Here is a 14,285-nt window from a genome sequence, read left to right on the forward strand (position 1 = left end):
AACGCGAGAAGCCGTAGCACACTCAAACACAAATGGGTGAACGAGCGTTAACCAATCTTTTTAGGGGCGAAGCTCGTTAGGGTCTAGCCTTGTCCGCGTCCGTGCTCACATCGATTGCTATCCCATCTGTGTTCTTAAAAAAAGAAAAAATGTTTGCGCAGTCGACAGGATTTGAACCAGTGCGGGGAGACCCCAATGGATTTCTAGTCCATCGCCTTAACCACTCGGCCACGACTGCGGGACGAACAGGGTGCTCTGAGATGAGGTAGTAACTCAAGAGCTGGGGATGTCATGGATGAAACGTTGCATCTAACCACTCAACGTCTATACAGGAGAGGGCGCTGTGGTCAAATGCATATATAATCGCGATAAACTTTGCATGCATTGGCTCAACGTTTATAGACGAGAGGGCGCTGCGGTCAAATGCTCAAATGCGTATATAACCACATTCCATACCTCGCATTCTCTTTCTGACATAGACCGTTGACTTAAGGGTGGACGCGGGTCTTGAAATCGAAAAAAATCGCGAAAATGTCGATTTTTCAAAAACAGTACTTCAGGACTCCTTATATATCTGACCTTGTCTCAGCTAATTCTCGTGGTCTAATTCAACCTAGAAGTACGAAAAAAAACGTAATTACCAGTGGCTAGTGAGTCCCAAATGAGCGCGGAGACGCGAAATGTGGCTCAACGTCGGGCGCATGGTGCTCAGCCGCTGCCGCTCCGATAGTGGCCATCTTGGTTTCATTTTGTAGCTTGTCTTCCCGGCCACGTTTTCGCGCCTTTTTCGAAGAGAAAGACCTTCTTGAACCGGACCTGTCGTGTGTTTACTGAGTCACAAAAGTCGGCAGCCGGTTGGCTACGCAGCTCACGTGACGTAGCGCGCTTACGCTATTGGTGAAAGCGCGCGCCTCCTCTCCGATTTCTCCTTCCTCCTCGCTCTCGCGCGATCCCCTCCACGGCGTCGTCGTCAGCGTCGTCTGCTTCTCGTTTCGTTTGCTTTGTTCGCTTCGACGACAAGCAAGTTCTCTTCGTTTTGCTTCTCGCTATTGCTGATTTTCTTGGTTGTTTACCTCATCTTTCGTTACATTTACGAAAGAAGTGATGGCCAGGGATAAGCGATTGAAGTCTAGTACGTGTCGTGCGTTCGGAAAGCAGCGACGCCGTCCACCGAAGAGAACGCCCAAGTTATCCCAAGATGCGGCGGCGGCGGAATGTTCGGCCATCCAAGTAGATCGTCCGCGATCACCCTCCGCATCAGCTGCCCGATCGCCTGATCAAGTTTGTGCTCAACCCAGCCCCGCGGCGAGTACGTCCCATCGAATCGACACGAGGTTCTACACGCCCGAGGAGAATGCGCAGCGTTCGGAACGCGCCAGCGATGTGAAGCGTGACATCGAGAACAAGTCGGCAACTCAACGGAAGTTCGATCTTCTAGACGTGAACTTCGCGGATGTCGACGGAGGTGCGGGCACCGACTTTGTCATGATCGACATGGCAGTTTTGGAAGGTCTGTTCGCTAAGACCACATGCGGGGAGTGCATCATGCCCGTGAAGTTGACGAAGTCAGCTAGGCAGTATGGGCTGGCTCTGAAGCTAGAACTCTCGTGCACCGGGTGCGACCTCCGCGAGGCCCGTTTTTCATCGCCAAGGGTCGAAGGAGCAGCGAACATCACGCCTTTTGAAGTAAACCTGAGGGCCCTGAAGGGCATCCAATCCATTGGGAAAGGTGTGACTGCACTTTCGGATTTCTGTGCCTGTATGAACCTGTCGCACAGGGGCCTCCACCACAAGACGTTCCAGGGGCACCTGCGCAAGGTGGTTCGTGTGTGCGAGTCCATTGCGGCAGCATCTGAAGCTGCAAGTGTTGAGGTCGTCAAGGAGCTCTACAGCGACCTTCTGCAACCCGTCAACAACATTGACGTCATCTTCGACAGCACATGGATGAACCGGGGGCGATCTTCCCACATTGGAGTGGGGTGCATTATTGAAATGAATACGGGCCTGGTGATCGACCACGTCGTCCTTTCTAACTTTTACCTCGGCTGTTCCATCGGACCCAAGGCTTCTGAGGAGGGCTACGCCGACTGGCTTGCAGAGCACGAGTGCCAAAAGAACATTGACTGCAGTGCCGGACGCATGGAGGTGGAGGCAGCACTTGTGATGTTTAGGCGCTCGCTTTCAAGACATGGGCTGCGCTACACGACCGTGCTTTCCGACGGAGACAGCCGCACCTTTCATGCACTCACTGAAGAGAAGGTGTATGGTTTTGTGCCCATAGACAAGAAGGACTGCCTCAACCACGTCCACAAACGAATGGGTGCTGCTCTGCGCAACATGGTTGAAAAGAGAAAAGCACAGGGTGAGGCACTTGGTGGAAGAGGCAAGCTCACCCAAGACAAAATCAAGAAGATAACACAATACTATGGGTATGCCCTCCGAAGCCACAGCCACGATGTGCCTGAGATGAAGAAGGCTGTGCAAGCGACCCTCCGGCACATGTGCTCGACAGATGGTGCCCCTGACCACAGCCTCTGCCCCAGTGGAGCAAGTTCCTGGTGCAAGTACAATCGTGCCCAAGCAAACAATGAAGTGCCACCAGCACACAAGGCTCCGCTGCCTGATGCGGTTCGAGCAGCTCTAGAACCAGTGTTTGCTCGGCTAAGTGACGAGAACTTGCTGGAACGGTGTTCCGACGGGAAAACTCAGAATGCGAGTGAGTGTCTACACTCTGTCATCTGGGCGCAGACGTCCAAGAACAGCCACGCATCACTGCTCAGCGTGACCAGAGCTGTTGCCGAAGCTGTAGCAGTCTTCAACCAAGGCAGGAGAAAGACCAATGAGAGTGTAGCTTCTGGGCTGGGCTACGCTTGTGGCAACTGCCTCACTCGACGAAGCGTGGAGAAAGACCGACAACGGCTCCTGAAGTCAAACAAGGTGTTCTCGGACAGCCAAGCCACAAGGAAGAAGCTCTCCAAACGGCACAGGTTGGAGAAGTCCGACGACTACAGCCCGGGACAGCTTTGAACCTAGACAACGCGCGGCGCTGAGCAAAAAACGGCTCTTCTTAGGGCCAATCATTTTTGTTTATTGGAATTATATCCTCACTGAGCACACGTCACCTCCCGTTGTCTCCAAGCTTGTCAAGGTTACTTTCATACTATTGCTACAGTCTCTTATTTCAATATTCAAATGCTCTATCAAGAAAAGAAATTTTAAAAAATTAGTGGATTATGGAACCTGGAGAGTCGTCTTGCGTAACTTGCAATATCTTCAGTTTCAAAAGACGTACCTAAAAATGACTTACAGATATGAAAGCAGAAAGAACAGATGCACATGTGAGGGAAATATTGTTGCAGTATTAGTGATAGTGTTTATATAATCAACTGTCAAACTTCAAACGCGATTTTCTCAGCTTCGTTTTTTTTTTACAACCTTCCGAAGGGCTTCCGCAACTTTTTGCCAAGTTCTTCTTGTCCGATCATCAAAACATTTATACCCTCTTATTCGCATGTGGCTTAGCTGCAGGCTGACATTCTTCTTTTTTTGATAAGCCTCAGGCATAAATTATAATGGGCTAATTAGATTACATTATTTCGGTTCAAAATTTTGTAACATTTTGTTGACATATCTCAATAAGATAAAGTCATTTTAGAAAAAATCCGAGAATGTCATCTGCTTCAGCAGCTCTTTGGCTATCACTTCATGTCATTAAAGCAGCAGAATGAGTTGAGAAAGTTGATTAAAGTTGCGTAAGATATTGCATAATAAGTTTCATATTATCCAGTAAAACTTTTTTTTCTATAAACAGTAGCTCTAATCTGAGTGCATATTTGGAGTCTGTATAGGAAAACACACCAGCATGCAAAATTTGGTGGCATTCTGACCAGAAATAAAGAAAATTGTTTCAAGACCCTAGTGCCCCCTTAAGCGGTGGAGATGCATTCCCACAACTTCTAGCGGATCCAAGCTGATCCGCTAGAAGAACCACTGGCTCTGCATTTCATTGACCATAAAGCAGTAATAATGAAGCCGAAACGCAACCCGGAACTCAGTACTACCTACAGGGGTGGAACTCATGAAATGCACTTGGGAGCAGCCACGGGAGCAGCTGAAACAGCTGTTTTGGAGCAGGTTGGGAGCAGCTAAAACTACATTCTGGAGCAGGCTAGGAGCAGCTCAGATCAGTTTGCATTGCACTTCAGCTTGTATCTTACACAAGCACGAAAGCAATTTCAATTGTGCTTAGCAGCAGAGATGAACATGAGCGGTTAGGGACCTAGGTAGAGGGGATAACAGTGTAATATGTGCGAAAACTTGAATCTTTGTCAGCCTTAATGAGAATCAAACAGCAAGTACTCTATGTTTCTGAAGATAGCGTCCTTGATATTTTCTGAGTGGCTTTCAGACGCTCAAGATGCAAACCAGCTCTGCTTATCGCACAACCCACACGTGCTCGACATAGTAATTATATGTGCGAACCACGTGACGTGCGTAAGCAACGGACGTGCAGTTGCACGGAGGAACAGAGCAACAAATTTCAAGTTTATCCTATTGTGCAACTCGATATCGAAGCAGCAGACTACGATTAACGAAGTTATCTTATTTGAAGCGATAAGCAGGAGCAAGCTTAAAGTACGCCGAGCAGATAAGTAGAGCTGCTGACCGGCAAGGTTTCGGATCGGACCGCGTTTCAGTTCTATCAAATCACGATTTATCTTGCAAGAATGCAGTTCCAACTCCTAACGATGAAGCACTAAAAGGAATATTTTGCTCATTTGCTTTCGACTGGATGACGCCCGGATCCCGGGCCGCAGAGCCTCATGCAATCTGACGCTTAACGACTCGACCTCACCTCGGCCTACTTGCCCTATCGCTTATGGTTGAAGAGTAACAATCCAGTCGCAGGTGGTGTAGCGCTTAGAGTTTTTTCGCGCGCTTCCGACTCGGGATAGACAAGGGGAATAAACATAACAAGGGATTGCAAGGCCGACCAGGCTAAACGCCCTCATTGTTGACAATCGAGTCGATAAAAACCGAAACCAAGACAAAATAAAACGTTTTTTTGGCGCACGTTTTGCGATTTGGCGCATAATGGCGCGAGGTATTGGCTTTGGCGCAGTTTCTGCAACATGGCGCAGGATGGCGCAGACACATGCGTCTGGCGCAAAATGGCGCAAATGGCGCAGCCGTTCCACCCCTGTACCTATGAGCAATAAAAAAATATCAGCACCATCAGCACTACCCATGAACAATAAAATCAGTATCATCAGCACCACCAGAGCTTCGCCCCAATCAACATCATTCACCACGTGGAGATGCGGTAATTTTTTTTGTGTTAGAGTTACGCTTGCTTGTACAAAAGCAGCAGAGTCACAATTAAATTACTTCTGAAGTTTTGCACAATGTTGAAGGGTGCTGTGACTGCAGGCCGACATTTAATTCCCCACGCAGAAAAAAAGCGGTATTGTTCACTTTCGATTCAGCATCCAGCTCACAATGAGCAATACAATGAAACGTAATGAGTGGCCCCTCACCTATTCCAGCGGCCCCCTCGACTGTCGGTGCATATATTTCCCGTTCACCCTTAAGCTGCGAGTGCAGTCAATGTGACAAGCGCAAAGTCTTAGAAACATTCTTCCGCAGAACAAGCGCTCGCACTAGAAAGACACGTCTCGAAGCCAGAAGCACGTCCTAACTCGAGCTTGTAGCTTTAGCCATAGTCTCAGCTTAGAAGTGGAAGGAGCATACACCTTTCCAAAAAAACACCCTTAGGCCGCCGCCATGTTGCCGATGAGGATGCAACTGGTGCGGCACTCGAGCCCTCTATATTAGCTAAAAATTTTCTCTGCCACCCCCCCAGACTGTTGAAACCTGCTCAGCGCAATTCTACACCCATGTTTTGCGGTTTTGCATTCAAAGTTTTTTGGCTTAACTTAAAAGTTTCCACTTACCGTATTATCCAGTGTATGAGTCGCATCTTTTTTTAAACATTTTTCTTGGTAAGTCCTGTACAACAATGCGGCTTATATGCATTTTCTTTTTTTTTTTTTCTAGGTGCGATGCCATTTTTTTATGCGCTGCGTGCCATTTTTTATAGAGCACCGTAACTATGTAGCTATAGGAGGTGTTGCCCCTACCAGGAAGCACTGCTGTTGCCACACTTTTATACACTTTTCATTACTGAGGCAGAAAGCGGGGAATTTTACGGTTCCTCCGAAGAGGCTCAATCTGGATAGGCAAGACAGTGAGAATAAAGCTTTCACAGCATGTGATCAACGTTGCCTAGTTTAGCCACGGCTTCGTATTCTTTTGCTTCAGTCCAGCATCACTGAAAGGTAAGTGGCCGGTATACAGGAATTGCAAAATATTTTCTCGCGTCTTTCTTAGTTTCTGTTTGATGAGCAGTTTTCTGCCATGTTCCAGCTGTGTTGCTGCATATAAAAGGAAGGATTGTGGTCGGCACGCACGGCCATCTCAAAAGCATCACGTGCACAGAGCGTCCAGTTTGGCAATTTCAAAAAGCTGCCCTAAAATAAACAAGACGGGAGTTATATGGTCGTAGTTCCCTACAAACTCCCCAGATGGCAGCAGGTCCCCGCAAACGTGCCCGTTAAAGCAGAGGAAGGAATTTTTTGATGAGCAGTCGCTGTTGTACTTGTACGGTGCAACCTCGTTGTCGTTGATTCCCTCTCAGTTGATACGTTTTCCCAGCTGTTACTTTAAAAGCGCCGGTCCCGTTTTACTTCCATAGAGATACATGTATTAGTTCCCTCCCTCTACCATTTGCTTTCCAGGCTGTTATGTCCAAAAGTGTCGGCATAGCGGCGCCTTGGCACGCCGGGCGCCAAGCTGCCACGCTGGCTTTGAAGCGAAGCTAGTGGAGCAAAGCTGAAGCATGCAATGTGGGTTACACGGCAAGCGTGGGCACGCAGACGCCCGTCTTTCCTTTTAACCCTTTCCCCCTCTTTTCCTTCTGTCTCCTCGCTGGGCTTTGCTGAGCTCTGCCACAGCTTCCCATCTTGCCCGGGTGTGACCTCGGAGCACAGCTCGGACGGGGAACGAGCCTGGCGAGGCGGCAAACGCTCATTCTCTTTCATCTGTCCTCCTCTTTCTCTGGCACAATGTGTACCCACACGCACGCTGCGCTTCTCGTTTCTGTTCTGCCCGATTGCGTGAACCGTAGTGTTTCCGAATACGTGCGCTTTGCGCCCATTGACGACGATCATGGCATCGCGAAAAAGGAAGGCACTCTCTTTTGAAGAGAAGAAAGTGATGAAGATGTTGAGCAATAACGAACGATTACGCTGCGCCCACGTTTGCGGATGCGATCGTTGCGTTGGACGCCTTGCGCTGCTACGTAAATGTTCACAACTGCGCGGAGAGTGAGAGGGGACTGCGGCTCCTGGAGAAGAGGCTTTTACTGCTTAACATTAATTCGAAGTGGCAGGCGGATATTGCACACTTTTGTGAACATGTCCGAGTCCTCAACAGTTCTGTAAGTGCACATAAAATAAACAATTGTATAAGAGCTGCTTTTTATCTCATGTAGAGCCCCCCTAAACGCGCTATCGGTTGTTACGTTTTCCCGGATGATACTTTTTTTTTCCGCGGTCCCCGAAAAAACTTATCAACGAGGTACTATTGTACATCAGCAACCATGCGAGACGCTCCCACGCTGATGTACAGGCACGTCAGTGACCGTGAAAGGGTTAAGATACGTTCTTCCTTGCCAAACAACAGCGGAGCAGGATAGCCGTGCATTGTTCAGTAGAAAATATTAGGTTTTGCAGTGCTGTATGTTTTAAGGCTACGAGTATAGCTAGTCGGTAGATGTGAGGCACCCTAAAGATTGATTGTAAAATGTGTTTTCCCATCTTACAGTTACATATAGGAGGTTATTCAAGCATGGAATGCATTACAACGGATGCCCTAACTCCCAGATATTTCTCCATCCGTGCGTCCATGCACAGCACATAGCACACAATGTCACATTACGCCAAAACTTGATGACATTACACAATGTTTCATGTTTTCTCAACAAAGGTATACAATCACTGAATGACTACTGTATTTCATGTATTGCAGGACTTTGGAGATAAAGGTTGCTGTCAATGTTTTCCCTCTCTGCACTATTCCACTAATTACTTTGTCGTTTATTTTCTTTCGGTTACGAAGATTCCTATTGAAGGACACACTTTGTGGGTTATGGGTATGAATGCAGCCCAACTCGTGCACCAAAGGTTTTGACACCTTTTCCCTGGAAAACCTATCTAGAGGGAAAAATAAATGTTAAGGAGTCATAAAGCAACACCTCAAGATTCAAAACCAGTACCTCACAAAGAACATCCAAAATTCATTTCATGACCCCTTCAAGTTAGAAACTACGCTCCGTCTACTTCCAATTCAGACCTCTCTCTGGTTAGGGTGACGACCACCGCTCTTCCAAGGTGCACCCATGGCCCAATGCAAAAGTACACACCCAACATTTTTTCAATCCAGCCGGAAAGAATGCCGACCAGAATAGAAGAAGAGAAAAACAAATCTCGGAGCAAGAAGAGCTACGTACAGCCTCAGCCTTGACTGTCTCCCCGGCTGGCTGGGTCGGTCCCGTGGGAGGAACCCGCTGGGGCGTCAGGGCACCCGCGCGTCCCTTGTTCTGGAGGTACTGCTTCACTTTCTTGGCGTGGCTCTTGCCCACGTAGTGAGCTGTGGCCTGCAGCCTTCCGTTGAGCTTGGCGTCGCACAGCTTGCAGCAGAGCGGCTGAATCAGCTCAGCGGGAATCCCGTCCCGCCGCGCCGCCTCCACAGCCGCGGCCTGCGCGTCCGTGCCGTTGTTTCCCGAGGAACCCGTGCCGTTGGTGGTGGCGCCGTAGCTGGGTTCTGAAGAGGTGAAAAACAAATGCGTGAGGGCCCGATCTACACGCTCCAAAGCGAGAAGGGCAGCACAAAACTATGTGCACAGGGAGAAATGTCCACGTCTTCTTACGATGTCCCGTTTCGAACGCACGACCGTAATATCTCGAGGATGCTCCATCCTGAGAGAAAACCCACCCCCTATGTTTGGCCCGGTATGATCGTTTTTTTTTTTCTTCTAAACACAGAAAGATAGCCCACTCTTAGCAATCAGCGTTCAGATCTATGATAACCTTGGCGTAAATGCGGCTAGTTAGCTATGGCGGGGTGCGGGTGAACATTGCTGACTGGGAAGTACCGTCATCTTTGCTTCGCTGCCCCTCGCTGCGATAACAAGTCTGGAGGGATAAAGCGATCTAAAAATGGTGGTTTCTCAGCCTTTCTCGATCTTGCGCCAAAAGATGGCCCTCTCCCTATTTTCATCTCATTTGCTCTCAATTTTAGGTAGGCAATCTCTCGGGATGTTATGGTAAATACTAATGCAGCGACTGCTAATCATAGGCAACTCCTAATCTAAATCCAACTTGTAAGTGCACCTCATTTGCAAATTTCAAGTTGTTCTGCTGCCATACACAAGCTGACATTAACCGGTGGACGAACGAGTACCAGGAACAAGCACATCAGAGATGCGAAACCTCTCGCCATTTGTACGTTGGCGAGACATTCTCATCAAAATATTGCTCAATTATGAACTCGCAAACGGGTCAGAAATGTCTCATTGATCCATTACAAAAATCCCTCGTCATAGCCAAGTCAATGGGAAGAAAAACAAATTTAATATAAACCATAATTCAATTAGGAAAAAAAACAAAAAAAACCAAACAGTGACAGCAGTTTTGAAGGAGGACAGGAACACTGCAGAAGACCCTAAACACATATTTAATCAAACAAACCATGGTGACAAACAGCTCCTGGCACTTTTACCAAGCAGTCAAAAATATGGGCGGTCTTGTGTTAACCCACAGTACATTCACAGCGATAGCTGCAACAAGTCACGGAGAAGTCGTACGGCATTGGTGTCGCGTTCACGCACCGTGGGGTGCGTGAACAAAAGCGTAAGGAACAAAATAGACATCTGGCCGTTTTGTTCCAACACTTTCCTATCTTGTTTTGGAGCGCGTGAAACCGTGTCTACCAGCAGGAAGAGCTCTTGGCATCGACAGAGCTACAATGGCATTTTCTTATCGGCCATTTCTTTTTTCCAGGGCGGGTGCTATTAGGCACTACAAAAACGCCAAGTGTAGAGTGGGTTGTTAACGTTGTGGCATCGCAAGAGCACTGTCACTGCCACTGCACTACACTTTGTTCCAAAGCAGCTGTAGAATGCTTCGAGTCTCTGAAGTCGTCGGTATATCTCGGAGTGCCACTCTGACGTCTCTTCTCTTTACTTTGGCGGCAGACAAGGCCTATGGTAGCAGCATCTGTGGCAAAAGTAACAACAGGAATGTCCGCATCAACAAGCGCAAATGAATTGAAGTTATCCTCAGTGGCTATGGCTTCACCAACGTGTTCGCACACTCCCGTAGAAATCGTTGCAGCTCTGGAAATCATATGCTGGTTCGGCAAGCATGTGCTCATTAAAAAACGGCGTGCGTAAAACAGTGGGCAATGCACGATCATCAAATCACGGGCACGCTTTCTCTCGCGTGAGAGACTTTTCTTGAATCTGTCAAATACATCTTCCTTGTTCTGCAAGGAGTGTCAAACAGTCGGTGACAGAGTGTCAAATTCCTCGGCGATTTCGAACTAGAGCCAGCCACTTTTTTCAACCTTCCGTCACCCATCTCCTCTGCTTTCTGTCCACTGTTTCCCAGTTTGCCGTTGACCTTGGTGGAGGAGGGGGAGGGAAACTCAAGGGTCTCCCGTGCGCCTCCGTGAAGGCTTGCATGCTTTCGGCACTTTGGCCATTGGGATAAGCAAGGTCTACTGTTAGGATCAAATAGTAGATCCTTTAGAAAACACACGCATCACCAGTAAGCACCAGAAAGAATTTTGGAAATTGTGAGTACTACTCGTGTACTACCTTAGTTCGTAAGGTTTGTCCAAGCTCAAACGTATTAGAACAAACATTTGGGCGAGTTGGTAGGGGATTGTCCCGTGTATCTCTCTTTTTTTTGTCCTTGTCCCAGTCGCACTGTTATTCACTATGAGCTCAGAAGTGTTGCTTCTAATGAAAAATTGCCCGAGCAGCAGCGGCCAAAGAAACGACATGGTGAGCAGTAAACAGTGCTGCGCTTTGACGTGCCCCAGGCCATTACACCATGCCCATTTCTTGACTACTGCTACGGGCACCTAAAAGCTTCTTCTGGAAACATTCCATGCATGTCAAATCGCCGCCAAACTTCTTTCGGTCAACCATTCTTTCAACGCCTCGTCGATCTACATTGCTGTCTCTGCAGGACAGAGCAGCACAACTCACAAAATTCCCACGCTCCCTCGCACACGTGCCGGGTGAAGACACGCACCGATTACGAAAGCTGTCGATTGTTGCCAGGTGTCAATGCCTCGCATATTCGGGTGGCTGCAAGCTGAGTTTTAATTGCAACTACCCTAACACTGACCTCGAAGAATATAACATTCTCGTGGCACCAGGATTAAGTACATATAAAAGCCTTGCCTCTACCCGGTGGCAGCAAAAGGCATGCAGAGAAAGGCCTACTCCCAAAGAGACATTCCGTGGCTCCTAGTTTGATGTGCACCCCGTGTCTTAGAATCCACTTTAGAAAAGAAGTCGTTGGACGTGCATATTATTGGACGTGCCAATATCAAATGTAGAAGCGCAGGTCACAACTGCCTAGTTGTAATGTCTCCAACCTGTGTACACAACTCGCTCGGTGAAGGTTTATTCAAAAACATCAGAGGCCAGATTCACGAAGAGCTTCTTATGGGCGATTCACACACTTGCATTGAGTCCGACCGAGTTTGAGGGTTGCCATGGCAACCCTTGCGCTCTGTCGGACTCAAGGCGAGTGCGTGAATCGCCCTTTAGGTTACGACAACTTAGCTAAGAAGTTCTTAAGTTAAAGGAACACTCAAACCCTCCAAAAATTTTTAAAATTTTTTGTAAGGCGATTTATTATGGTGTCAGAAGACCACCCAGTCAATATTTTGCTACGGCGTTATGTATATTTTTAATGAAGTCCAAATATGCAACTGTTTGAAGCCGAAATCGGACTGGGGAGGAAGAAGAAATATAGAGAAGGAGGAAGTTTGCAGAAATCACGTAACCATGCAACATTTTTTCTTTTTTTTCCAATTAACGTATATGCAGTTTTTTAGTATAGACGCTTTACACACGCGCCAAATTACAGCCGCCATGGCTGACCTTCTCTTGTCTTACCAAGATGCCGAGCAACTGAAACGGTAGTTAACGATCCTCTACAAAAGCCAATGCTTTAGAAAAGGACACAGTTGAATCTAATGTGGCAATAACCTGGCCTGCTATGGTAATGATGAAGTGAAATAAACGAAATAAGAGGAAACAAAATCTGAAGGTCAGTTATGGCGGCGTCCATGCACAGCTGCTGCGAAGCGTCTATAGTTACAAAAAATGGGTATGCTATTTCTTGTATATTTTTAGTATTGAGTGTTGGCCTTCGATGACCCATGACCTCGACTATCTTTGGTGGTAGTGTCTAAACCATAGAAAACGGCCCGTCACCATGGAGATAGTGAGCGCGACTCAAACTGGCCAGTTCTTGATCGTCGGTTTTCGGACAGAAAGAAAATTAATTTCGAGCCGCAAATTGTGTTCTAGATGGTTGGGCTCTCATATGTAATGTACAAATAAAAACCTTGGCGAGCATAAATACTTTGCCAGTATCCCCTTAAGAACACCGTAAAAAGAGGAGAAATCTATATTCACGAACACGTTCTGAGGAAAGCGACGTTCTCAGACAGAAAAACTAGAACTTCCGGTGTCCCGCAAGCTACCGATCCTTGCGAGAGTGGGCTGTTGCTACGGCAACAGCGTCTTCGGCAACACAAACAACCAATCGGTGAGCTTGCCATGGTTCAGAACACATGGATTTTGAATACCAAACACAGGTGACCTTTACGCCAACGCTTGTCTGGGAATCGTGTCCATGCAGTGAAATGTCGACACCACGACGATTTAAACAGGCCCGAACGCCGAGGCAGCTGCTTTTGTAGACTGCTACGAGCTCGATCACTACTAAGTCAACACAACTGTCATCTATGCTAAAAGAAGACGGCCTTTGTCGTTTGTCTGCAAAGTGGCGCAGGCGCAGATAGAAACAAATCGCCGCGGAGTTTTTTGTGGCCTCAGAGATGCGGGAACAAGCCGACAACCAAGAGGATATGTTTGAACTACGAGAGTGCCCAGCAAGAGCTACGCGTTCACACTCGGAGCAATCGCGTGCGTTTAAATGAAGCGTTGGATTCGCGCAGTTGGACCGGCATCACGCAGCTCCCACGAACTGTTCTAGCTCGACGGCGTTGACATACCGCTGAGTCAGAATAAAAATGGCATACTAATCACAAAGTGCACGTACCATATGTTGCGAAGGTAATCCATACGGCGTTCATTTGAGCTTTATATCGCACAAAACAATGAGATAGAATCAAAGAGAATCCCTTTTCGACAACAGCGTTTGTCACTGCTGCCTCGGAAAACAAGAGGATGAGACTGATTTCTTAATCAAAAATTGAGTTCGGCGATCACCATTCATATGGGAGGGGTCCACAAGGGTCGCACGGGCATAACACCATTCGGCAAGCCAGTCTGTCATGGGCAGACAGTTTTGGCCGGGGACTGTCGGAGCAGGTCGGAGTGCCTCGCTAGGTACATATGCTGCCTAGCTTGCCAAGATCGCCCTCGGCGGTTGCTCAGTCGGTGGGATCATTGCCGTCGTAGCTCTTTCCGGACGTTGTGGATCCAGCATTCATGTTCATCGTGGTCGGCTTCAAGTACAATAATTCCTCGTTATAACGAACTCAACAGGATGGCAAAAAATTTAATATAAGTGGTAATTCGATAAAAACGATAGAGCCAACAAAACAGTGCCAGCAGCCTCGAAGGTGGACGGGAACACTGCGGAACACTCTGAATGTATATTTAATCAAACAAACCTCGGTTAGGAACAACTCGCGGCAGCTTTACTGAGTATGAAAAGAAATACCGTATTTACTCGCAGAATGAACGCACTTTTTTCCGAAAAAATCGATGCAAAGTTAGGGGGGGGCGTTCATTATGCCAAGTAAAATTTTTGCGTCAGTATTTACTCGCATAATGAACATAGTGAACGGACCTTTTACCTTAAGAAATCGAAGTAACTTCTTATCTCTTCGCGCGCGCCCGACCCAGTAACCAAACTAAGCTGTGCAAAAAAAAAAAAAAATCTTTTTTT

At 47.5% G+C, this 14,285-nt stretch overlaps 1 protein-coding gene across 1 annotated transcript in view; it reads right to left on the minus strand.

The window, feature by feature from the left end:
* Window positions 1–9,037, minus strand: part of LOC8053205 (zinc finger protein 385B) — a 50,792-nt gene extending 41,755 nt beyond the window's left edge. The window contains exons 1-2 of the mRNA XM_040223290.2: window positions 9,007–9,037; window positions 8,570–8,883 (exon numbers count right to left, since the gene is read on the minus strand). Of these exons, the coding sequence (XP_040079224.1) occupies window positions 8,570–8,883; window positions 9,007–9,037 (345 nt within the window). The remainder of the gene's footprint in view (window positions 1–8,569; window positions 8,884–9,006) is intronic.
* Window positions 9,038–14,285: the final 5,248 nt, after the last annotated feature.

This window comes from Ixodes scapularis, unplaced genomic scaffold, assembly GCF_016920785.2.
Source record: "Ixodes scapularis isolate PalLabHiFi unplaced genomic scaffold, ASM1692078v2 PGA_scaffold1__304_contigs__length_218370807, whole genome shotgun sequence".
Taxonomy (NCBI): Eukaryota; Metazoa; Arthropoda; class Arachnida; order Ixodida; family Ixodidae; genus Ixodes; species Ixodes scapularis.